This window comes from Manihot esculenta, chromosome 14 (assembly GCF_001659605.2).
Source record: "Manihot esculenta cultivar AM560-2 chromosome 14, M.esculenta_v8, whole genome shotgun sequence".
Classification (NCBI taxonomy): Eukaryota; Viridiplantae; Streptophyta; class Magnoliopsida; order Malpighiales; family Euphorbiaceae; genus Manihot; species Manihot esculenta.
The window spans coordinates 9,772,537-9,799,270 of record NC_035174.2 but is presented as its reverse complement, the minus strand read 5'-3'; the positions used below and the strand labels follow the sequence as shown (position 1 = coordinate 9,799,270).

General features: G+C 33.5%; 3 protein-coding genes across 5 annotated transcripts; 2 read left to right on the top strand and 1 right to left on the bottom strand.

The window, feature by feature from the left end:
• The first annotated feature begins 201 nt into the window (after positions 1 to 201).
• Positions 202 to 9,021, top strand: LOC110631284 (N-acetyl-D-glucosamine kinase). Of its 3 annotated transcripts, XM_043950240.1 has the most exons (8): positions 477 to 618; positions 733 to 796; positions 1,761 to 1,908; positions 3,382 to 3,573; positions 6,485 to 6,613; positions 7,428 to 7,597; positions 8,091 to 8,221; positions 8,772 to 9,021. In XM_043950240.1, the coding sequence occupies exons 2-8, from the start codon at positions 772 to 774 to the stop codon at positions 8,847 to 8,849; spliced, it is 873 nt and encodes a 290-aa protein (XP_043806175.1). In that variant the 5' UTR covers positions 477 to 618; positions 733 to 771; the 3' UTR covers positions 8,850 to 9,021. The 3 variants fall into 3 exon arrangements, with proteins under 3 accessions (XP_021634746.1, XP_043806175.1, XP_043806176.1); XM_021779054.2 differs by lacking the exon at positions 733 to 796 and having other exon boundaries at positions 202 to 618; XM_043950241.1 differs by lacking the exon at positions 477 to 618 and having other exon boundaries at positions 727 to 796.
• A 1,167-nt stretch (positions 9,022 to 10,188) lies between these two features.
• On the bottom strand, positions 10,189 to 15,839 carry LOC110631283 (WPP domain-associated protein). The gene is made up of 4 exons (XM_043950239.1): positions 15,626 to 15,839; positions 12,482 to 14,941; positions 11,585 to 11,711; positions 10,189 to 11,192 (listed from the first exon to the last, which is right to left on the bottom strand). Exons 2-4 carry the CDS (start codon positions 14,776 to 14,778, stop codon positions 10,998 to 11,000), a joined length of 2,619 nt encoding a protein of 872 aa, XP_043806174.1. The 5' UTR covers positions 14,779 to 14,941; positions 15,626 to 15,839; the 3' UTR covers positions 10,189 to 10,997.
• Positions 15,840 to 25,368: 9,529 nt separating this feature from the next.
• Positions 25,369 to 26,499, top strand: LOC110600332 (caffeoylshikimate esterase). Its single transcript, XM_021737169.2, has one exon. It carries the CDS (start codon positions 25,422 to 25,424, stop codon positions 26,397 to 26,399), a length of 978 nt encoding a protein of 325 aa, XP_021592861.1. The 5' UTR covers positions 25,369 to 25,421; the 3' UTR covers positions 26,400 to 26,499.
• The last annotated feature ends 235 nt before the right edge of the window (positions 26,500 to 26,734 follow it).

Below are 26,734 nucleotides of genomic sequence, written 5' to 3'. Positions count from 1 at the left end.
TCTTGTTGTGAATATAAGTTTTAAAAAATATTTTATAATTCAAAATTAAAAAGATAAATATAAAATCGAACGGATAAAATCATTTTAGGGATTGTAAAATGATAAACATAAAGTTGAATAGAGAAAATAAATTTTACAAATTGCACGCCAAAAGTGTTTTTTGTTTTTTGGTTGGAACACGCCAAAAGTATGAGTCTTCCTTATACGGACAAAAAATTGCCTGACCGCTGAGTTTGGAATTCCCTCCTTATTACTCAGCTCAACTTGTCTTTCTTTCTTCCTCTTTCCTCGGCCCGAGACATCGCCCTCAGATCATAGGGAGAGGTGAGGTGAGGTAAGGCGTTTTTGTTTCCGTTTCAATGAATAATTACAGGCAAAGAAATGGAGAGATATGGGCGTTTGAGAATGCTCCTAAACAAGAATTGCAAGCAGCTCTAGCTCATGATCACTGTGAAAATGCTGATGGGTATGATGGTGTTGTTCTGGGTTTGGATGGTGGGACCACCTCCACTGTCTGTGTATGTATGCCATTTCTTCCTTTCTCCAAAACCCTCCCTGATCCTCTTCCTGTTCTTGCTCGTGCAATTGCTGGTTGCTCCAATCACAACAGCATAGGAGGTATAGTTTTTCATCCTCGATTTTCTTAACAAAATTCATCCTCTCAGGTTCTTTATTTTTGTGAATGCTTGAATTTTTTTTTTCATTAGCTAATGTAGATATGGTGGTGTTCAGATCATAAAATTGCTCAAATTTCAATGAGAATTGGTCTCGATGTCTTCTTCAATTGTTGAATTCAGTTGAGTAAATAGACTCGGCATTTCTTCAATTATTGAAAATTGCGTGGATTTTTGGCCCTTCGTTGTGTAATTGTTTGATTTTTTAAAGTAGATATTATGATGATTAATTCACAAAAGCTTGCTCAATTTTCAATGAGAATTCGTCTAGATATATTCTTCCATTGTTGAATTCACTTGAGTAAATAGACTTGGCATTTCTTCAATTGTTAAAAATTGCATGATTTTTGGGCCTTTCCTTGACCTTGTTATGGCTGGAGCTATGATAATTGCAACAATCTTGTCATATTGTCTCTTTTCTTGCCCATGATTGTTTTTAGCTTCAAATGAATAGTTGATAATTACATGGATCTCATTATTCAGCTGCTATTTTTCTTTAGCATTCTTACTGTAGTTGCTTTGGTTTTGTGTATGTGTGTGTGAGATCGAATTTACAACCACATAATGCAGGCTCATTCTCAGGGTAGTTTTAAGAAACTTTCCCATAAATTGATAAAGATTTGCTGATTGCACAATTCTTGGAAGCACTCTTATCTGTTCTGTTATTGATCTGCTAGCTTTGCCGCTAGTAACAGTGTTATTTTGCTGCTCATGTAATGAGGTCCTTACGATGATAGAATGTAATGCATCAATTGATCAAGTTGCTTTTCTTATCATAACATGCTTAATTATTGGGCCTTAAGTGCTCATATTCTTTATTCATATTGTGTGTTGCATCTTTGTCTTCTTTGTATGAATTTCAATGGGAAAAACATCATAGTTTCTGAAAAATGTGGTAGGAATACCACTTTGCATGCTCTAGTGTAAATTATGTTGCATCTTTCCTTCTAAACCTTTTTCATGTAATTTCATGAGTACATATTACCATGAATTTCTCTCTGTAATGATTAAAAATAACAAAGAGAGCAAAGAGTTATTTTGCTTTTTTGATTTTTTTAGTTATCTTTCATGTGTTATATTCTACAGAATCTTCTGCCAGGGATACATTAGAAGACATTATTGCTGAGGTCCTCTCAAAATCAGGTTCAAATAGATCTGCTGTCCGTGCGGTTTGCTTAGGCATTTCTGGTGTTAACCATCCAAATGATCAAGAAAGGGTTCTAAGTTGGCTAAGGTGATTTTGGAAATAACATAACATATTGCCTTCTTACTGTAACAACACATTTACTTGAAGTTTGAAATCTAAGACTAATGCATATTTAGTAGATTCAAAATGTGAAAAAATTTTATTTTTATTTGTAGATTGGTTAGGGAGAAGAGTCTGATCTTAGGGTGTCAGGACTTAAGCTTTTAGTTTATGGATAGTTCTTATGTCCTCACCTTCATAGTTGAGATATCCACTTTACTTTTTTAAGCCTTTTGCTTAGAAGTTTGTTTGGGTACAGTAACATCTCTCAATACATTACAGCCTCCTCCAAGTTCCGCTGCTGCTTCACATTCTTAATAACACTTCATACGGTACTAAATTTCAGTTAGAACTTACCATATTCATGAGGAGATTGTGTTAACATCAGGGAACTAAAGAAAATTGTGTTAGCACTTGCTATATTCACTCGTACTTTCAAAAGCATGCAGGAATGCTTTATATAGAAGCTGAGAACTTTTCCGATGTAGACTGGTGAAGGCAGACGTTGGATCTAAGTATTGGCTGGTGAATGAAGACACTATCTAATAACTAAATTGAAAATTGAAATACTCCCTACTGACGTGATATATTCTTCATGGACTACATTTAGCGATTCAATTGAGAAACTAATTATTGAACTGCTTGTAGAGGTGGGGCAAAATAAATGTGCATGGAACCTGTTGCAATTCTCGAGCTCAGGGGGCCTTAGATCACAAATGGGCTAGCTGCAGCAGCAATTGGGCTTGACTGTAGACCTCCACCAAAATGGCCTAATCTTTTTTGGTTTGGTTGCTCAACATTCATATGCCCTTTGATATCTGTATCTTTAGCTGATGTGGGCCTTTGTTCCCATCATTCCAACACTCCTTTCAAGTGCAACTAGGTTGGTCTTTTTGTGGCACAGTTGTCACTTTTGATTGCGCGGAATAAACCATCTAAATGTAGGTCTAGCTCCTCTTGGTCCTATTGTCAGTGTCTAGCTCTTATTGGCAAGTCGATAGGTCCACCTGAGTTTGGCTTTGCTTTTGACTCAGCTCGCAGGTTTGTCTTCTTCAATCTGAACCCACCATGCTTTTGTGTCCCAGATCTATGGTTGTTGCACATCGCTTTTTTGATGTCCTGTTGGAATTCTCGAGTTGATTTTAACTCACAAACCATGCAACGGAGAAAAAGAGGTTTTGATTACCCTAGATGGTGAGATATATGGCATTGTGAGACTTGAAAGAAAAAAGTGGGTTCCAAACCTCAATAATGGAAATTGAATATGAACTCGTGCATCATTCTGTAATGCAAGAAATGATGGATTGAGGCCGGAAAATCACTAGTTTGTTGCTTTCATTCCTTAAAGAGTTCTTACTTTGTAGTGTTCAATGCAAAACATTTTCATTTGGTAGTTTTATCTCTCCTTGTCTTTTTCTTGGAGGACATCTAGTGCTGAATTAGCTGACTTGATTTTCTCAGGAAAATATTTCCCGCCCATGTGAAATTGTATGTCCAGAATGATGCTGTTGCTGCTCTGGCAAGTGGGACCATGGGAAGGCTTCATGGATGTGTACTAATTGCTGGTACAGGCTGCATTTCTTATGGGATAGCTGAAGATGGTAAAGAAGCTCGGGCTTCTGGTGTAGGGCCTATTTTAGGTGATTGGGGGAGGTATGTAACTTCATGCTTGTTGTGTTTTAACTTTTAGTTCTATGCTTCACATGATGAGCCAGGATTTTTTGGTTTATTAACCATTTCTTAAAACAATTGGTAGTTTCTGGATATTTTACTGCCTGTTGTTTTTTGAAGAATAATGTTGATGCTTGTACTTTAACTATTCCTAATTCATTCTAATATTGCTTTATTAATCATATATTTTCTAAGATGGACTTTCAACATAGGTTTTGAAAGTATTGTCAGTAAATATTATACATGTGCAAACTGAAGAAATATAGTTTCTATTTTGTTTTCTGAAAACATTGATGATTGTACATGCAATTGGGAAGGACTTACTGTCATAATAGCATTTGATCTTGTTCCTAAGTTTTTTTTTCCCCATTTTTTTCTTTTGGATTGATGATGAAGAAAACAGGAATGTCAGCTTATTTTACTGGTATTAGAAGACCTTAAATTGTTTTTGCCTAATTATACCAGATAATTAAATCAATGAGGAAGTTGGATAGCGATGAAGAATTTTCCATTTGCTTCATCAAACAGGACCCACAATACAATCTTGAAAGGGACCTGCAAATAGAGAAAATAAGTCAGGTGTCTACTAGAAATGCCCCTTCTCCACCTATCTTGTCATTTTTTAGAGATATGTGAGAATATGTCTTGACATATTTTTAGGTAGGGCCCATTCTCTAATTAAAATAATTTTCTATTTTCTATTTGTTATCATACAGGAAAGAGAGTTTTTTAAGCTTGCATCTAATTTAATTTTAAGATTGTAGAAATATAATATTTGATGTTATATTTCATAATAAAGATTACAACCTATTTATATATAAAAGACGGTATCTAAACATGAAAGAAAATCAAGTCTATAATTATACAATCCCTAAGATTAAGCAACTAACCCATTTATCAATATTTACTTCCTATATTAATATATTTACTTCCTATAATCTATAACAATCCCCCTCAAATTGGAGCATAAATGTTAATCATGTCCAACTTGTTACATATATAATCAACTCGTCCCATACAACTTAACAGACACTGAATTTGTAAACCCAACTTCTTCCAATAATTGACGTACCCACAAAACTTCACAAACGGTTTTTACCATGACTCGACATTTAGATTCAGCACTAGAACGGGAGACCACATTTTCTCAGCTTGGTAAAACGCCTTACTGTGAATAGAATTTCGAATCCGTGAACAGTACTCGTGACTCGTGAACAGTACCCGAGAAACAGTACTCGTGAACAGTACCTGATGAATAGTACTCGTGAACAGTACCCCCGAGAAACAGTACTCGTGAACAGTACCCGATGAATAATTCCCATGAACAATACTTGATGAATAATTCCCGTGAACAATATCTTATGAACAGAGTCCTAAGTCTCCAAGTGTTACCCTTTATAGATAACCCAAATGAGCATAGACCTAAGTCTCCAAATGTTACCCTTTATGAGTAACCCAAATGAATAGAGCCCTACGTCTTCAAATGTTACCCTTTATGAGTAACCCAAAATGAACAGAACCCTAAGTCTCTAAATGTTACCCTTTGTGAATAACCCAAATGAACAGAACCATAAGTCTCCAGATGTTACTCTTTATGAGTAACCCAAATGAACAGATTCAAATGTTACTCTTTATGAGTAACCCAAATGAACAGAGCGCTACGTCTCCAAATGTTATCCTTTATGAGTAACCCAAATAAACAGAGCCCTAAGTCTCCAAATGTTACCCTTTATGAGTAACCCAAATGAACAGAGCCCTAAGTCTCCAAATGTTACTCTTTTATGGGTAACCCAAATAAACAGAGCTCTAAGTCTCCAAAAGTTACTCTTTATGGGTAACCCAAATGAATAGTATCAAAAAGACGCCTTCACCCAACACCCAAACGGCAAACGAACCACAAATCTGACAAGGGAGCTGCAAGGCGACTTTGGCATCCTCTCTAGGTGAACGGTGAGAGACAAATATTATCCTAGATGGATAACACAAAAGAACAGGAGTCATGAGTCTCCAAAAATTTAAAACTTGACGAGAGAGAAAATAAATCTCTACAAACCTGGCTCTGATACCATGTAGAAATATAATATTTGATGTTGTATTTCATAATAAAGATTACAACCTATTTATATATAAAAGACGGTATCTAAACATGAAAGAAAATCAAGTCTATAATTATACAATCCCTAAGATTAAGCAACTAACCCATTTATCAATATTTACTTCCTATATTAATATATTTACTTCCTATAATCTATAACAAAGATTTTCTTTTTCCCCAAAAGATATGAAAATTTAAACATGAGACATTTGTGTCTTAAACTATAATAAATTATTCATAAATAATTATAATATTTAAAGAATAATTTGTAAAAATATGGAGATAAATTGTAATAAAGTGATTATTTTGTTAATAAAACAACAACTTAGTAACTAAATTTAAAATGCAGAGACTAAACTATAGGTTTAGTAAACCTCAAGGATTAAATTGTAATATCAATAATATTTAACAGTTCTAGAGGGAAAAGTTGCATTTTGCTAACTGTGTGAAACCATATGAGCCTTCCTTATCACAAATTAAATCATAGGACTTGATTTGAGAAAGGCTCTAAAACCCACATAATAGTTTTTGGTAATTTTCCCTAAGAAATAATACTGGAGCTTCTATTCCGTTATGTGAAGAAATCTTGACAACTAGAGATGAGTGTCTACAAACTTCACGATTCTGCATATGTCCTGCTTAAAATGTTATCTAATCCAATGGGTATGAACTATGGTGGCAAAGATCCATTTAGAGGTCCAAATAGTATTGGAGTAACTTAGTTGTGTTGAGTTTTAGTTAGCCGTATGGACTTTACTAATGAAAAGAATAATAATCATGATGTGTGGTAATTTGCAGCGGCTATGGCATTGCTGCTCAGGCTTTAACTGCAGTAATAAGGGCTCATGATGGTCGTGGTCCACAGACAATGCTTACTGATAAAATTCTGAAGGCACTGGATCTTTCTTCTCCTGATGAAGTCATTGGGTATTGCTTTTGATATTTACAAATCTGATTGTCAAATTTTTATGGATGACTGCTTCAAAATGTGAATTATGCATATCTGTCGAACATGTGAACATCTATGCACACACTTCCACAGATCTTCATGCCATTTTATACTTCATTAATCTCCTCGAACTCAAACCAACAAAAAGTTTGCTCGAGTCGAAAAACAAATGGAATGTAATAGAATGTGGAGTTGAAGTGACCTGGGTGAAAAAACGAAATTGGTTTATTTTTATGGTGTGCTCGTGAAGAATTGCATGATTGCTGATCACATTCACCTATAAGGACACATGCTGAGCTTTCAAATTCACTTTCTATTGCTTAGCCTTTTAATGGTGCTAGGTTTCACATGGGCTGTCTCTCTTGATACAGCATGGTTAATATCTGCTGATATGGTAGTCTCTAAAACCCTGAAGTGCAACCAGGTTATGGAAATATCTGCAGCCAAATAGAAAAGTGTTTGATGTTGCAAAAGCAACAAAAGCAGGACAGGGGGTCCTAATCTTTGTGCTAGCTACAAATATATAGGAAATGATGCATTTTTTGGGAACACAAAAGCGTTAATATTTGGACTCTCTTGAAGTCAGATTCTTGGGATTTGCATTTTTTTCTGTTGTGGTAAACATGATCTAGGCCTCTTATAGTAAGCATAGTTGAAGTTGATGTGGCTCAATTAAGTACGCTCTGAAACGTTTCATATTTAGGAGAAACCTAAAACCTGGTAATTGCCAAGCTCCCTCAAGAGCATGGATTAAATATAAGTTGATTGGTATCCTCTCACTGGGGATTTTAGGTGGACTTATGCAGATCCATCTTGGGCAAGGATTGCAGCTCTTGTTCCAGAAGTGGTATTTTGTGCAGAAGCTTCTGATCAAGTTGCAAATAAGATCTTACTTAAAGCAGTCCAGGAGTTGGCTCTAAGTGTGAAAGCTGTTGTCCAAAAACTCGGTTTATGTGGTGAAGGTGCAAAACTGATCTTGCCATGCTCATTTCAAATTGCTGCTTATGCGCATTTTGTTTTTGATATTTATGAATTTCTACGATGGGTATCACTTTTTATGAGCTCAAAACACTTTAGCATGTTCTTGTACCCTCTATAATGTCTATTTTAGCTGCACTACAAATGGTAGATAGTGCAATTATATTATAGAAAAGTTATGCTCCCAGCAACATATTACTTTTGCTTATTCAGATTTCATTTGTAATGGTCCGACCAAACTGATATTCAGATTTCATTTGTAACGGTATGATCCAAACTGATACAAATAATTTTTTTTGACCAATTTTTCACTTGGCCCAAAATTATTTACCTAAATTATTTAGTAGTTTCGATCCAGCTAATTATATATATCCTTCTCAATTTTTATACATGGCTGATGTGGGAATTCTTTCCGACATCTCAAGCTGCTGGATGTCACATCATCCTCTTCAAAAGCCATATCATTTTTGTTTGCAGATGGAAATGGTTCTTTTCCTGTTGTGATGGTTGGAGGCGTCCTTAAAGCTAACAAGAGTTGGGATATAGGAAAAGAAGTTGTCAAATGTATTCAGGAGTACTTCCCTGGGGCTTATCCAGTCAGACCACAGGTTAGCATCTGTTTGCTTTTCCTACCATTAATGCAAACATTGCTCTGGTTCTGAACCCAGGTTTTTTCTTGCCATTGAGTTTTGGATAATGATGCGGAACTAGTCTCAAACAAAGCTGAACGACGAAAAAGGATCCGTATAGCTGATTCCAACTAGTTTGAGATTAAGGCTCAGCTAGTGGTGTTTGTGCATTCCCATTGCATTTTAAATCTGTGAATATAAAATGAAAACTGAAATGTTCTTAAGCAATATAAACACACTTGTATGGATTTAATAGACTAGTCTTTAATTTATGAAAAAGATTTACATTCTATATTTTAAGTGAAATAAATTTGTAGTCTGTTTTAGTTGAAATCCTTCATTATTTGAAAATTCAATCACTGCAGTGTTTTAAATTCTTAAGAACTGAGATCTATGATGTTACTAAATTTAAGTTTTGATAAATTGTGAGGGAATTTTTAAAATTATTTTACTGTTTTGTTTGTTTCATTGATTATAATAATAGGGAGTGCTTAACGATATTTTTTTTCTTCCTAATTTGGTTCTTCAGGTGGAACCAGCTGTTGGGGCAGCTTTGCTGGCTTGTAATTTCTTAATGAAAGAATCAAAAGAGAACAACCATAGCTGACAATGACTGTGCACTCTACTCCACGCATTTTAGCCCTGCAACTGAAAAGAGAAGAGAGAAAAAAGACTTCCTAGGAAATTAAAATTTATTTCATTGTACGGCAAATTCAGCTGTAAACAGTTCTCTTCACCGTCCCTTGGAAGGACTATTTAAAATAAAAATAAAAATAAAATAAATCAATTGACCTTAAAGTTTTTTGTTTAATCTTTTATTTATTTATTTTTGAACTTTGCATGTTTAGTGATTGTTCTTAAAATTTTAAATCTATGATGGATGGCTATTGTAAATCCGTTCTGCATGCAACGATTGCATTATAAAAATTCTCCAATTGTGTCCTTCATTTGGCATTCTCTAGTGCTTGTTTGTCAAAATGAATCCCTTCAAAGCTGAATAGTCTGCAGAATTTGCAAAAGTAGATGCCATATTCACTTCCAAGCCAGAAACTACAAACAGGCTTTTGTCCCATTTTGTCCTGCTCGCCTGTGAAACAAAAGACTTTTAACAGATTTATATCCCAGCTCTGTGAGATACGTGCAGGTACTGCTAGGGCTACGCTGGACCAATAACTTTCAGACAACCATAGACCTGATGTTACAGAGCCAAAAGGATAAAAGGAAAGTAAAGCACTTCTCTTTTTTTTTCACCTTTCATTGATATATGAGAAAGAGTCTATACATTATAAGCTCAATACATGAAAAGAAAAAGGAAGATGCCTTTATGTATTTTCCCTATACTTATCTATGTATAAGCAACTCAAGTGTGACCAAAACTAAAAAGAATAACTAATAATTGGGTTTCATCTATGCTAGAACTAGAAGCTCCAAAACTTAAAAGAAAATGTAGGCAACTCTACATGAAAATAAATAAAAAGCTCTCCAAGCTGCCTAGCCTGTATCTTTGCAACATCCCAATTCCTTTTAGACATCGGACCCAAAGACTGGCACATGATATTTATTTTCTCCGGCTGCAATTTGCATACATTTTTTAGCAACAGTATTTTATAGGACATCAACTTACTTGGAAAAAACAGATAATGCTGTAGTAATAGAATATTCTGCAGCACCGCCAAAATTAGTTGGGTAGTTTTCACTTGTTCAACAAAGGGATCTGCAGAGAAGCTGCGAATTTCCAGTAAAATCAGCAAGTATGTATTAATAACTATCAGTCTGTTCAAATGTATATAATACCAAGTTAAACAGGAGCTCAAGGTAGAAGCATGACACCAATGAAGCCATGAATTTGGAAAGATTACCTTGTCAAAAACATTGATCAAATTGGTTTAACAGATTCTCCACTTAATTCTCTTCTAACCAACTTCAGAATTTCCATAATCTGTAATAATAAAATAAGACTTAAAGAGTATAGCTATTTTAATTTCTTTTCTTAGGAGAAAAGAAAAAGAAAATTAATATAACTTTAACATGTACAAGGCACTATACCATTAATGATCCATAACGAGTTCTAGTAAATTGCTACTCAAAGAAGAACCTAATTTTTAAGTTTTCCCAGTTGACATCTGCAGAAATTTTATTGGAAGTAACCTTATTCCCCATCGACTTCCCTTTAACATGCGGGAAGAGTGAAAAGTTTTTCTTCGCAATTGTCCTGGTGCATATAAATATAAACTATGTGCTAGGGAAAGGCAAATATCAAATGGTTTCTCTTAATACCCATGTTTAACAACTTCAAGGAAGAAATGAATTTGGGCGAGCAACAGGGGGGGATAGCTGCAAAATTCAAGGTGCTCAAACCTTTTTAATATTATTACTATCTAAATCTGTCACAAACTTGATTAGATTTTACCTGTTAGCACCTGTACCCATCCCAAAGCCCAATTACTATCACCTTCATACTATCCAAATCTATTTATATATATATTATATAAACATTTTTAATTAATAATTTATATTTTAAAATTTAACAATCCAATACGAATATTTAAAATCTTTTCGTAAAATAGAAAATTTCAAAAGTAAAGATATTATATAAACTATAAACTCTTACATTTAATTAATAACTTTACAAATTGTTTGGTGAGAGGTACCCAATGTATATAACCCAGACCTTACACAAACTATTGAACTTGTCTTATTAGGTTGAAGCAGGTTGGGTACCCAAAAATTCCTAACTGGTTGCCACCTCTAGAAGTCAACCATAGAAATAGACAAGTTCATGCACAAAAAATAATTTACAATTTTCACATACATCATTAGTGTAGTTGGAAGAAGAGAAGCATCTTACTCCAGGATAGTGTTGCAAGATTGGAGAATAATGATCCAGTGCTATGTATATCTTTCCAAGAAAGCTTAGAAGAGCATCCACCTCATCACCTAAAAGATCAACCTGAGATTCAAGGAAAAATCGTAAAATTCAAAAGATGTGTGCGACAGAAACAAGTAACGATATATTTGTACACATAAACAAGGAATCAATAACTGAAGACTCTTTTTATTTTCTTCGGGGGGTAAAAAAAGAAAGCGCTATATAAGTAAAGCATACACTAGATAACTCATTATACACAAACAAGGTGACATTTCCATTAAATGAGACAAACTAAAAGTTTGTCGTAGCACCACTTCACAAGGAGCCATGAACATGATTATTATACAATGATACAATCAAGCATCACTTTCAATTCCTTCTATATGCATTTTATAGCTGTTGGAGTTGTTTCTGAGACCATAACATCACTGAAACACATCAATATACATGACATTTAATAAGTAGGAGCACACCTCAGCTTCCGCCTTTTGAAGGTCTGAACTCCTCCTTTCAAGCCTCTGCTTGTCCAGCAACCCTGTCTTTCTAAGTACGTTAGCTTTCTGAATGAGAGAATTCAACTGAGGGCTCAAAGTTTCCAACCTGGAAAAGAAGCCATGGAAGTGTAATGATTTTATTAAGTTAAACATCCCCTCCTCTCAACAAACTTTTAAATGGCCATGCAGTTAAAGCTGAAGATGGAGATTCAAGAACTGACAATTAAACATTAGTTTAAAATAGTTAGTAAAACTAAACGGTTGCCATTCATACTTATATGGAGAGCAATTCAAGACTCAATTCTAATATACTTAGAAGACAGGAAAGGGCAGGTAACAGAGTGGAGGTTATAAGAAGATAAAATAGTCAAAGTAGCTTCAAAGGTACGGCATGAATGTCAACTTGCATGCATAATTATGAAAAACTGCAAAGAGAAAGTAGGCATGCAACATGCTCAAAAGTAAATGAAAAAAAAAAAAATGGCATTCTCAAGTAATCACAAAGTGGAAAATATAGATATAGAAACCAGATGAAGAAATACATAATTTACTAAAAGGATCATTGACTGAGATATTTCCAAATGATATTTGCTAATGCATTAAATCTTGCAAGTGGAGACAAAATGACGTTGCGTACATTATGCCATATCAAGAATAATCAGCAACTACATAAACATTAAACATTTTTCTTGGCAAGCTTGCTTTCAGGAAAATTAGATATTTTTGAAACGGGAGGAGGTAAATTCAGCCCCTAGATATTTTAACTATCCCAACAGCCAAACAGCAAACTGAAGATAAAAGCATAGGTTTCAAACTATTCAAGTGAATGGCCACACAAAAATAATGTTTATACAACAAATGGCTCTCGCCAAGTACCTCAAGCTATTCATTTTAATATCTTCAGCTGCTTTGTGTTCAAAATCATTAACTGCCTCCGACAATCCTTGGATAAGAGCAATAATTGAATTCATTTGCTTCCTATATTCTCTTTCTCTTTCTTCCACTGATGACAAAATATCCTGGTGCTGTTGAGAAATAGATAAAAGCATACTTTTCTCCTTAACAACTTCCATTAAGTTGTTTGTCACCATCTCAAGCTGCTCTCTCAACTTGGATATCTCCCTCTTATCCATTTCAATTGTGTCCAAAGCCTTGACTAAATCACCTTTGACAATTTCTGATTCTTCATTATATTTCAAAATTAACATCTGCTGCTGAGTTGTCTGAAACCTTAATTTACCAAACTCTTCAGAAACTAACTCCAGTTTCTCCCTCTCTTTTGCCAAAGCCCCTGCTGTTTCTTGCACCAAATTGTCCTTTTCTTCAATCATTGCCTTTAATAGGATTATCTCTTCCTCCAGTTTTTCTCTCTCTGCAATAGTCAATCTCAATTCCTTTTCTTTTTCTAATGCTTGCATCTCAAGGGATATTCGAGCTTCATTTTCATTAATATATTTCAGGTTCAAGTTGCCAACTTTGTCCTCAGCTTCCTTAAAGGATTCCCTCAGAATAACTTCACATATCCCTTGCATGATGATGTACTCCATAACTGAATCTTCAATCTCTAACTTACCAGTAGGCTCCACACTGTAAATAGCTTCTCTGAATATGATTTCACAAATTCCATGAATGATGTCATGCTCCATATCTAACTCTTGTACGGAGCTTTTCATGTGATTGATCACCTCCTTAAGAAGGAATTTATATAGGTCTTCACTGATTGAAGCTTCAATATGTGCATCTTCTTTAACACATTTAAGATCTTCAAGCATTCTGGTGAATTTTTCCTCAGCAATTGAGCGTTCTAGTATTTTCTCTGCGGCATCAGAAACTTGTGAGGAAAGGCATTTAATTTCTTGTTCCTTCTCCATGAGCAAGTCTCTTAGTTGTTGATTTTCTAAACGGAGTTGTTCCAGTCTATCCTTCAAACTGTCTAGACAATCGCCATTGTTACTATATGAAGACAGTTTCTCATTTTCCAGAAGGATGTCATCCAATTTTAGAATGACCTCCAGAATCTTTTTCCTCAACGAATCAAACTCCTTAGCCTTCCTCACTGGCACACAAGAACCCCCTTCCTTCAAGTACTCCCTCTTCAAACTGTAAACTTCTTCAATCATTTGTTGCACATTTAACTCATGGTCTCTCTTCATTTTAGTCATCTCAGCCTTGCAATAACTATATAAATCCTCCTTTGAGAGGTGCTTTAATTGTGCATAATCCATAAATTCTGGAACAACAGTTATTGACTCGTCATGTTTGCCATTTTCTTCCAAAAGTGAAGTTGATGAAACATGATTAACTGAAGCCTTTCGGTGCTCCAAGGAACCATGTGAAATTAAATGCCCACTTTCAGGAACAGACAATGACTTAGAGATGGCATCTAATTCCTGTCGTAAACTTGAAATCTCTTTGATCTGTTCAAGCCAATTTGCACTTTCATTATCATAAGATTTAGCATTTTGATCCCACAATCTCTGGTCAAACTCTTCTTGAAGACAATTCTTGACCACCATTCGTTCAATACCTGCTTGAAATTCTCTCTCCTGCTGCCATTCGAAGAGCAATGACTCAGATAAGCAAATGAAATCTTCTGCATGCACATAGGTAGATTCCAGAGTCGTTCTAAGACCATCAAGTGCCCTATCCGCATCAATCCACTTTTCTGGCATGATACCCTGCAGAAAACCACTCAATCCTTTCAACTCAGGAGCAGAACCCTTCATCTTAATTTTGTCAATTTCTTTCTTGAGCCTTTTAAACTGCTCTTTAGCTGTAAATTTAAGGTTGCGGAAAGAATCTTGTAACCTCTCATGATCTACCATGCCATTTGAATGGCTGGAATAAAGTTCATTTTTTCCGCTTATTGGCTCATGGCACATCATTGAACACCTCCCGTCCGCACCCACATGGTAAAGATGCAATGTTTCTTTTAGTTTAGCCAACTCTGATTCTTTCAGAGCAATCTTTTCAGCTGCCTCCTGCTCAACGGCAGATATCATGCCCTTGACAACTGAGTCACTCACCATTCTCGACACAGTACACCGATCCTTTATATCCTCCCAATATGTGTCAAAATCATTAAGAATGTCCACATCCAGATTCTTATCCTCCTTGACATTGTCACTATGCAGAACTATACCACTGCTGCATGAACTGACACCAACATCCATGTCGATTGATGTCTCCAAAACCTCTGGAATCTACATATATTTTCAATGAAACACAGCCAACGCCAAAACTCAAAGTTGCAAGGCAGGAGAACAAGCTAAATTACCCATGAATTTGTATATCAGCTTCTCAGTAGTAATAATCCATGCCAAACATAAGAAAAATCTGTCCATTTTTATAAAGTAACATAAAAGAGAGTTGTTAATATGTGACCCAGAAAATCAACGATCAGACAACCAGCAAGCTAATGATTATAATTTTATTTACTAAATTTCTAGCAGATAAAGTATAGAAAATTTTTTCCCTTTTTTTTCAAAAAAAGGTGAGGGTTAAACTTTTCATCTTACTTGATAACCAGGAAATAACCCCAAAAGAGACTGACTTAATACAGTTCATTGGCTTCCACTAGGGCTGGGTCTTTTACTCTAAAATGAAGCCAGAATTAATTTTTATTTTTATTTTTAAAAAAAGAAGCAAACATTTTCCTGCCTTCCCAGCAACAGAGGAAGTATCGATACCAAGTGAGAATTAAAAATGAAGCTAAAACTAAGTGCATTAAATTCTAAGCTAAAATTGATTTATTTAGGGTTAAATTAACACTTGTCACTTCAAATGACCAAAAAATTATTCTAGAGAAACCAAAACAGAAAATTAGAATATCCAAATGAACTTCCAGTTTTCTTTCTCCAGTTCTCAGCCCAATACGTAACTCAAAGTGATATATATATATATATATATATATATATATATACTCAAAGTAAACTTGCTTAAGCATAATTGACACTTCAAATGAGAGAATAAAACAAAGGATATGACAATTAAACAGTAAAAATTTTTAAAAAGACTTACAGGTTATAACGATCAATCTGAGAGAATAAACACTCAAAATTTAGGGAAGAAAATCAAGAGGAGTTTGAAAATCCCAATACGACGATTGAATTTTGTCCTTTTTTTTTATTATTTGTATGAAAAGCTGCTCCTGATTTTTCTTTTTTAGAAGTTGTAGGGTTTCCTACTTGTGAGGAGAGAGAAAATATGTGAAAAGGTGTTTGGCGAGCGGGAAGGGAGTATAAGAGAAAACACGTTGACTCACAAGTAAAACGTTACTTTCGATACAATTTTTAAAATTAAAATTTTAAAGTTTTAAAAATTTATTAATTAATTACTTCATTAATTTAAACTATTAACATTATTTTAATTTACTCACAAAATCAACCTACTCAAATTTTATTTACTTAATAATTAAAGTATCCAAACTTATTCAAAATTTAAATAAAAAATTATTTAAGCTCATTTTAAATTCTATTATTATTATTTGAATTCATTTAATTTTACATTTTTAATTAATAATCGTTTACATAAAATATTTTTATTAATAACTTACATTTTAAAATTTTAATAACTATGCAATTTTTTAAATATATTTATTTAAATTACAATAAATAAACTCTTTTTTGTTATTTTTATAAAATGTATATTTATACTTAATTAATTATTTAATTATATAAAAAATATAACTAGTAATACCCAATACATAATACTCAAAAAGCATATCACTTATTTGTTTCTATATTCTTAATTAAGAGAAAAAGTAATTAAGGAGTAATTATATATTATAGTAATATGGAAATTTAATTATGTGATTGATAATTTTTATAAGAAAAATATGAATAAAAATTAAGGTGGATGATGTTGGTGAAAATAAAATGATGATGTGATTAGAATAGAACTGTGCTGTGATTGGCTAAATCTGTAAGGAAGAGAATATGAAGTGGTGGTGGATACTCATGGCAACCATTCTGATGCTGAAGTCAACATAAGAATGGAGAGAATATAATGAATTATTTAGAATTTAAGTAGTGTTCCAAAATAGCATACTTTTGCTTCTGTGATCATTCTCCTTTTATATCATAAGAAAGTGGGTATGAATATAGTATTTATTGACAATCCAGCAGTGATGTAGTCAGCTTGTTGGTAAAGGATTTTCACCAACTAATAGATAAAAAATTCCATGATTGAAGGCATGAAGGAGACCTGTCAAGCAGTAGTTGTTAACGGTAACTTTCTTATAGAGTCTCACCCTGAAGTTATGAAGGCAAGTCTTATCCGACCTGAGGCTAACCTGTCCTGAAATGCTCAGATCTCCTTTTCTCTTTGGATCCAAGCACCATGGTCGTCCAGGCCTTCTTTTCTATGAGTGGGACCATGTATTAGTTTATCAGATTCTTGCCATATGATTCAGTCTTATGGTGACAGCTCATTACCTACTTTGGGCGAGTCTCATGTACCATTAGAGGTCTCCTGCTGGTCTTCGATTCTTTGGATTCGAAGGTGACAGTTGTATTCATGATCTAAGTCATGTGGCTTGTTTGTCTGAGCTGAGCACATGATGTCCTTACTTTCTTCTTGCTTGCCCTGCCAACTAGTCAGGTTTAAAATCTTCTATTGGTAAAAATTAATCCGAGTGATATAATAACATTTTGATAAGTTTTCGGGCATTTTTTAGCCTTGGCATGCTTTCGGCTTTCTATAGCCCTGACGAGCTTCCAAGCATTTCTCAAGCCCTTGCAAGCTCTTTAGCCCTTTCCAGCTTTGTCAAGCTGACGAGCTTCCGAGCATTTTTTAGCATTGACGAGCTCCTTAGCTTCTTCTAGCCTTAACGAGTTTTCGGGCATTTTTCTAACTCTTACGAGCTCCTTAGCCTTTTTCAGCCTTGTCAAGCTTTCGGACATTATTCTAATCCTTACGAGCTTTTTGGCCTTATACAGTCCTGACGGGCTACTTAGTCTTTTACAATCCTGATGAGCTTTTGGCACCAAATGCCTTTGCGATCTTTCAAATATTTTTCTAGTTCTTACGAGCTCCTTGGGTTTTTTTAGCCTTGTCAAGCTTCTGCGCATTTTTGTAACCCTTGTGAGCTCTTTTGGCCTTATACAGCCCTTACGGGCTTTCTGGCCTTTTACAACCTTAATGAGCTTTTGGCACCGAATGTCTTTGCGAGCTTTCGGGCATTTTTTTAGCTCTTAGGAGCTCCTTGGCTTTTTCTAGTCTTGACGAACTTTTGGCACCAAATATCATTGCGAGCTTCTGGGCATTTTTCAGTGCTTATAAGCTCCTTGGCTTTTTCTTGGAGAGCTTTCTGGCCGCCTTAAGACTTGGTATCAAACTTGGAGACTAACACCCGGTAGGTTGACCTGGTTTGTACTCGCCTTTAGGAATGACATTAAATGTCTTAGAATCTTCTCGTGAAGTGAGACTAACCGATAGGTTGGCCTGGCTTGTACCCGCTTCAGCCTGACATTAAATGCCTTAGAAACTTTTCGTGAAGTGGGACTAACACCCAGTAGGTTGGCCTGTCTTATACTTGCCTTCAAGCCTGATATTAAATGCCTTATAAACTTTTCATGATGCTGGGCTAATACCCGGTAGGTAAGCTTGGCTTATACCCGCCTTCAGGCCTAGTATTAAATGCCTTAGAAACTTCTCATGGTGCTGGACTAACACCCGGTAGGCCGGCCTGGCTTATACTCACCTTCAGGCCTGACATTAAATGCCTTAAGGGCGTTATGATCTTTTATGAATTTGTTTCTGCGGACTAGCACCTGAATTATAATGCGAGACCTATTTCTGGATTATCTTCGAGACCCATGCCCGGATGACCTTATGACTTTTTATGAATTTATTTTTGCGGACCAACGCCCGGATTATAATGCAGGACCCATGCCTGGATTAACTTCCGGACCTATGTCCGGATGGCCTTGTGACCTTTTATGAATTTATTTTTCATAGACCAACGCTCGGATTATAATGCGGGACCTATACCCCGATTATCTTCGGAACTCATGCCAGGATGGCCTTGTGGCCTTTTATGGATTTGTTTCTTTCGTTCAACGTCCAGATTATAATGTGGGACCTATGCTCGGATTATCTTCGGGATGCATACTCGGATGCTCTTATGGCCTTTTATAAATTTGTTTATATTGACTAATGCCCAGATTATAATGCGGAACCCATGCCCGGATTAACTTCAGGGGTATATGCCCGGATGGCCTTGTGGCCTTTTATGAATTTGTTTCTGCGAATCAACGTTCGGATTATAACACGCGACCTATATCCAGATGGCCTTGTGACCTTTTATGAATTTATTTCCGCGGACCAACGCCCGGATTATAATGCAGGACCTATGCCTAGATTATCTTTGGGACCCATACTCGAATGGCCTTATAACCTTTTATGAATTTATTTCTACGAACCAACACCCGGATTATAATATGGGATCCATACTCGGATGGCCCTGTGATTGCCTTATACCCTCTGTTCTTGTCTCCACGTTTTCATCCACTGAACTATTTTGATTTTCCTATTAAAGAAACTTGAAAAATACATCTTAGTTTTATAATATTTTCATAAACCACAAATATTTCTTTAAGAATAAAATAAAAGACTCGGGCGTCTGACTTGACCGTTTTCAAGACTTGAAATTTGACTTAAGAGTTGGACATCTGTGATATTCTCTTTATCGTCATCCCTATTAACGCTCGGTCCTCCTACGAATACATGAGTTCTCCACAAGCTCACTGTCAAGGGTGAATTTGGAAATTGTTACCTCGTACTTGAGTCTTCTATTTTTTTTACTTTTTCTGATGAACTTTCAAAATGCATTGTTCACTACTAATTTTTCGGTCTCGTCTTTCAACTATCGGCACTCTTTCATTACATGTCCATGGTCTTCATGAAAATAGTAGTACCTAGTCCTGTCTTATTTTTTGACTTTCTTAAGGTTGAGTTTGAGAGGCTACCTGATCTTTTTGTCATTTTTCCTAATCCACACTAGAATGTGTATTTGTGAGTCATTTAATGGGGTATATTTCTTACACTTACTTTGGCCATTCTTTCCTTGGGAGACCAGGTAACTTTTGTGATTTCTCTCATACCCTTGTTTCTCCAGCTTTGGACCCGTCTTTTTATCCTCTTGCCATCCTTCTTGGCACCTTTGGGCAACCCATCCCAACTTCTAGCCAGCATCTTTGAGAATATCATTTGAAGGCTCTCCTTCTTCGAACTTGTCTTTTCTTTTGGACCATGTTTAGATTGTGTCACACCCAATCCCCAAACTGTAGAGACTGATATGACCCGAAAAACTGACAGAACTTTCCCTGATATTTATACATATAAAAACATGTAACCTGCTATAATTCCAAATTATAAAACATATAGGAGAGAAAACTGAAAGCTGGACTAGTCAATCCATAATACATTTACAAAAGAGAACTTCATTAAATGCACATACCTATCCCAACTTCCTCTAAACTCCATCACACAAGCTCTCAGCATATCCTCCAAGGTCTGAATAGTTCTTTCTGATTGACCATCAGTTTGAGGGTGAAAGGAAGTGCTAAACTTCAACTTGATGCCTAAAGCATTTTGCAAACTAGGCCAAAAACGAGAAGTGAATCTTGGATCTCTATCTGAAACATAAAACTCACCTATCCAATTTGGAGTCTCTGGAAGAAATTATTGAATTTCTTAGCAGGATATAGGTTTAAGCAGGATCTAGCTGAAGGATCTTAGAAGTTTGTGGGTTGATTGGGTTGAGGGGGTGGAGATTTAGATTTAAAAGAGGATTTTTTTTTTTTTTTAGAATAACAGAGGTTCTGCTCTATTTCGCGAGGGAGGAAGACAGCATGCGCTCTCTCTCTCTCTCTCTCTCTATATATATATATATATATATATATATACATATTTTTATATAGGCCTGGGCCTAGGCCTGATAGATTGCCTCTGTCCGAGTCTCTAGGATGTCTTCAGAGACTTCTTCCCTTCCCTTAGGAACCACGAGTGACGCCTCTTTCCGAGCTTTGTATTGCTCGAAAATAACCTACAACCTTCTGATGTATTGGAGTATTTGGTCAAGACTCAGATTGTTGAAATTTGTTTCATAGACCATAGAGTCCGTATTTTACCCACTGTCAGGAGTGGGATAAATGATAGCATTCTCATCGATAGCAACCTTAGCAGCAGCTCATGAGTTGTCGGCCATTTTAAGAGATAAATGAGAGTTTTTTGAGAGAAAAAGGATAAGAGACCGATTTTAATCTAAATGAATAGAGAGAATTAAATGGAGTTCCTGAAAATGGAACCAAATGATGTTGCTGAAAATAAAGTGATGATGTGGTCGAAACGGAACTGTGTTGTAATTGGCTAAATATGCAAGGAAGAGAATATGAGGTGGTAGTGGGTACCCACGACAGCCACTCTGACGCTCAACTCAGTATACTGAAAAATAAAAAGAATACAATGAATTATTTAGAACTTGAGTAGTATTCCAGAATAACGTACTTTTGCCTCTATGATCGTTTTCCTTTTATACCATAAGAAGATAGGTATAAATATAGTATTTTTTCATAATCCGACAATGATGTGGCTGGCTCGTTCGTAAAAGATTTTCATCGGCTAATAGGTCAAGAATACCATGATCGAAGGCATGAAGGGGACCTGCCAGACTGTAATTATTAACAATAACTTTATTATGGAGTGAGGAAGACTTTTGTCCGACTTGAGGCTGACCTGTGCTGAAGCATCCGAGTCTCCTTTTCTCTTTAGATCCAAGTACCATGGTTGTCCATACCTTCTTTTTTACAATTGGAACTATATATTGATTTATCATATTCTTACCACGTGATCTACTCTTATGATAACAACTCATTGTCTACTTTTAGCAAGTCTCATGTAGCATCATGGGGTATTATCAAATCAATATAGTATTAGCCTGCAAAGCATAAAATCTTCTACAATGAAATTGAAGAATGTTTAATAGATGCAAAATTCAACTAATCATTCTACTTAATTATTTTAATTATTTCTTTTATCTTACAATATTTTTTATTATTATTTTAAAATTATTGTCATTTTTTAGAGCAATATATAAATTTACTATTATAATTTTATTTATTTATTTTATTTTTAAAATATTTTTAATATTTAATAAAATTTAATATTTTTTATTAAATATTTTTTTAAAAAATATAATTAAAAAATTAATAAAAAATTATTTTTTATATTAAAAATTAAAATCGATAAAAATTATATAACATAAAAAAATATTAATTTAATATTGTGGCAATAATGTACATCACACTAACTAATTTACTTTTCTCTTGGCCAATATTGTCTTTAATCTTATCAAATAATTTTTTTTTTTAACTTTTAACATTTAAATTTTATAAAAATATAACTATATATAATAGAAAAACTTTATAATAAATAATTATTTAATTATTAAATTTTATAAAATATAATTATTTAAATTTTTAAAATTTAAAGCGCGTGTGCATAGTTAATAATTAAATAATTATATTTTTATTGAAGTGAGGTATTACAAGTTAATAATGATAAAATAAACTTATTTTTTTAAATAAAATTTAAGGAATAAATTATATATTCTAAAAAAAATTTATATGATTACTTAACCCCCAAGTTCTTTACTTAACTCCTAAGTTCTTGATCTCCCCATTAAAAAAAAAACTCCTAAATTATATATATCATATAAAAGTCCTTAATTTTAAATGGACTAAGTTATATATTAGATTCTTCAAAATAAAATTTTATTATTTATTTTGTTACTAATTATGGTTTTATCAAGTAGACTATTTATTTTATGAAAAATATTTTTTAAAAATAATATTTTATATTTTTTGATATTTAAAGCGTTTAAAAATTTTAATTAATGAAAAATATTTTTTAATTGAAAGAATAAATTATTTTATTGAAAATAATTTTTCTTTTTTTAAGAAAAAAACAATTAATAAAAATTTATTTTATGCATTTTGACAGTCTTATTAACATTTTCATGCATAAATTTGTTAATGTACTATTATAGAAAATAAATTATTTAGTTAAATATTTTCTAAAAATGAATTTTCTAGAAAATAAATTAAAATTAAATAATTAAAAGTAAATTATTTTATTAAAAAAATTAATTTAAATTATTTTTTACAAACACACAAAAATTTAAAATAAATAAAAACATCTGTATTTATATGACACAATTTTAATTATATAGAGTAGCTTTCATAAGTTTATCCTTAATTTGGATCAAAGTGTTATTTTTCTGGTGTTGTCCATATTTGCTATTAAAGCCCATTTATGATTTATTTTCTTTTCTTTTCTTTTAAATTTGCTAATAATAATTGACTTTTAAATAATATTATTGTGTGCATATCTTTTTTTTAAATACACATTCACACTCTTCCATTATTTGGAATTAACACATTCAACACAAAATAAAATTTGATATTTTAAATTTTTTTAAATATAAAAATTTAAGTTTTAATTTTGAAAATATAAAAATTGATTTTATTAATTATATTAAAATTTAAAAATTAATATGTAATTTTTGTTTTTTTTTTTTACGATAAAGCATATAATAATATCCTCAAGATTATTACAATAGTTAAGTGGATAGATACTTGAAGAAATTTATACCATAACTCTATTTGTTAAACAAAATTAAATTCTTTTATCATAAATTTATATTTGGAAAATTAATAAAATAAAAAATTTTGTGATAATTGATTTTGAATTAAAAATAAATATTGTGAAAATTATTAAAATTTTGTCAGAAATTATTTCATTTAAAATTATTTATATCAAAATTAGTAGTCTTTAAAATCTCTCTTTTTTTTATTATTTTATCCTTTATTTTTTCAATAAAAAAAAATTGAATTAAACAAGTGGGATGGGAACAAAACATTCAAGACTAGAAAAAGAGTAAGATTAAACTATATAATTGTTTCTGAATCCATGTAGATAACCAGTGGCGGAGGGAAGGTACGGCAAGGGACACGTGCCGTACCGGCAACCGAAAAATGTTTTGAAAGAGGATAAAGGTGTCGCAGCGGCGCAGCCGATACCCTACCAAAGGGAAGCTCCTAACTCCGCCACTGTAGATAACCATGCTTCTTTGAAAATTACCAAGAAAGCTGCTGTTGTCAATAATTTCCATAGTCATTTTAAAATTTTCTTGCAAGGCATCAAGTTGGTAATTATTTGTTTTTTTCACATTAAATTTGTGATTATTTAGTTATTTTTATCATAATCTATTTAAAATACATGAGCCGATGCTTAATTTTTTAAATAATTTTATCTAAATATATATTTTAATTTTAAAATCAATGTCTTACTTTTAATATAATTATGGCTAAATTTGATATCTAGTGAATAAAAAAGTAAATTATTTGCAATAATTTATTTAGAGAAACTTAAATTTTATTCACTAAATTATTCTATAATTATACTACGACCCTAAACTTCATCAAATTTTATTGTACATATAAAAATTTATTTTTAATGTTCTAAGATCTAGAGAATAGAGTTTATAATAGTTGTGTAAGCTTAGATGGAGAGAAAGAGGTTCATCTCTTTTTATTCCTTTCTTTTTATCTACTAGTGACGCGTAACGGTTTTTCTGCTATAATACCACCTGCCTCTTCTGTCATGTAGGACCGTACGTACGAAGGCGTCAGGCGTCAAGCCTCAGGCGTCCTCTCCATGTCAATTTAATTCTCTCCGGCGCACATGCAGACAGAACTGCGAGGTGACTAGATCTGCTGTCCCTCTTTACGTCACGTCACTAGGCTGAGCTGGTATTGAATGGACCTGGATCCGTGAATGACTCGGTCCACTCCGTGGGCTTAAATCAGGGTCGAAGATGTTGGACCGGTCTGTTTGGAAAGTTTCATGAGTTTTGAGTCAAGATTACCTTCACAGACCTAGTCCCCTAGCTGGATGTGTGAAGCCCGGCAATCATCAATCTTTATATTTCTATCGAGTGTTTGATTATTATAATTATACGTTTAGAGCCTTATACCATATTTATTAGTTAATTAAATGGATAAATTTTTAATTTTTCACATAATTTTAGATTTGATTATAGAAAGTTATGATTTATATATGATTATAAATTATAGAAAATTCTAAAGCCATTCGATTCGAGTGTATATATCAATCAATATTAAAATTATAATAGACTCCACTTATAAAAATATATTAGTGACTTATTCTTAAGTAAATATTTATATATTTTAATATGGATAAAAAAATTTCATAAACTAATTATAATCTCAAATATTTTATTAATAATATATAATTACAAATTACAGTAAATATTTGAATTTTAAAATTTAATTCCCTTTAATTTTTAATAGATATAAAACATGTCTCTAATGTCAATTTTACCAATAAACAATATATAATTTAATTATCGATATTTAAGATAGACAATAAATAGTTAATTTATTTTATTAATATTTTTTTTATAATTTAGTCGATAAATTTATTATTATTATTAATTGAAAGCACACGTGTGTGTATAGTTGGAGTATACTTGGACGTGATCCTGAAAGGCCACGTCAACTTTTAGGTGCGAGGATAGTTGAGATGTGATAATTAGGCGGTTGAAGAGATCATCACTCTCTCTATATGCCAAGTATCTCTCAGTCCCCATACCATTATCAATTTCTTCGATTATTATTGTTTTTTTTTATTATTATTTTCATTTATCTCTCTCTCTATATAATCTCCATTCTCAGCTTTTCAAGTGAAAAAAAAAAAAAAAAAGAGAGAGAGAAGATAAGTTAATCATATTATGTCTCACCCAATCCACCAAGCCAATGAAAACAGCCCATTTGGGGACTTGTCAACTGAAGAATTCTACAAAAAGAACCAAATTCTCCACCACCAATCCTTCATGCTCAACAATGACAACATGAACATCTTTACTCAATCATGGCGTCTTGATTCCACTTCAAACCCTAAAGGGTTAGTGGCTATGGTCCACGGCTACTCCTCTGAGAGCAGCTGGCTCAATGAGCTTACTGCAGTAGCCATAGCCAAAGCTGGGTTCTTGGTCTGTGCTCTTGACCTCCAAGGTCATGGCCGCTCTGATGGGTTCCCTGGTCACATCCCAAATATCCAACCTCTTGTTAATGACTGCATACAATTTTTTGACTCTTTTAAGAAACATCATCCAAAGCTTCCTGCTTTTCTTTATGGAGAATCACTTGGTGGTGCAATTTCAATTCTCATATGCTTGAAACAAAGATTTGCATGGAACGGTTTGATTTTGAACGGTTCAATGTGTGGAATTTCTCCCGAGTTTAAACCCATTTGGCCATTAGAGAAGCTACTTCCTATGGCTGCATTCTTTGCACCCACTTGGAAAGTTGTGGCCACAAAGCCTGTAGCCAGCAGATCTTATAAAGAAGAGTGGAAGAGAAAGTTGGTGGCGAAGAACCCAAATCGCCGGACGTCCGGGAAGCCACCGGCGGCAACGGCATTAGAGTTTCTGAGGGTTTGTGAGTATGTAAAGAGGCATTGCCATGAGCTGGATGTTCCATTGCTGATGGTGCATGGGGAGAATGATATGGTTTGCGACTGCAATTCTGCCAGGTTTGTGTATGAATCAGCTGCAAGCAAGGACAAAATGATCAAGATATTTCCTGATATGTGGCATGTTTTGATTGGAGAACCAAAGGAAAATGTAGAGCTTGTATTTGAGACTATATTCTCATGGCTGAGAGAGCATGCTTCTAAAGCTAAAACCAAACATATTAGCTATTTTTAATTCAGCAATAAGCTTAATATGGAGCTTAAAGTCTCAATTAAAATTAATTATATTTAAATAAAACTCTTTTTTTGTTTTTTTACATGGTTATTAATTAAAAAAAATAGTTAGACCCTTAAATTTAGCATAATAATTAAATAAATTTTTAAAAATTTTATTAATTCAAACAACCTGTTTTTTTTTCAATGGAGGTAGGGAATCGAGAAAATAAAATGTGAGATCTCTTAAATTTATTCAGATACATTTACCATCAAACTATGCCGATAAATGCTTTAAATAATATTTTTAAATTTTAAAAAATTATTTTTTTAAAATTAAATAAATTTAAATTGATT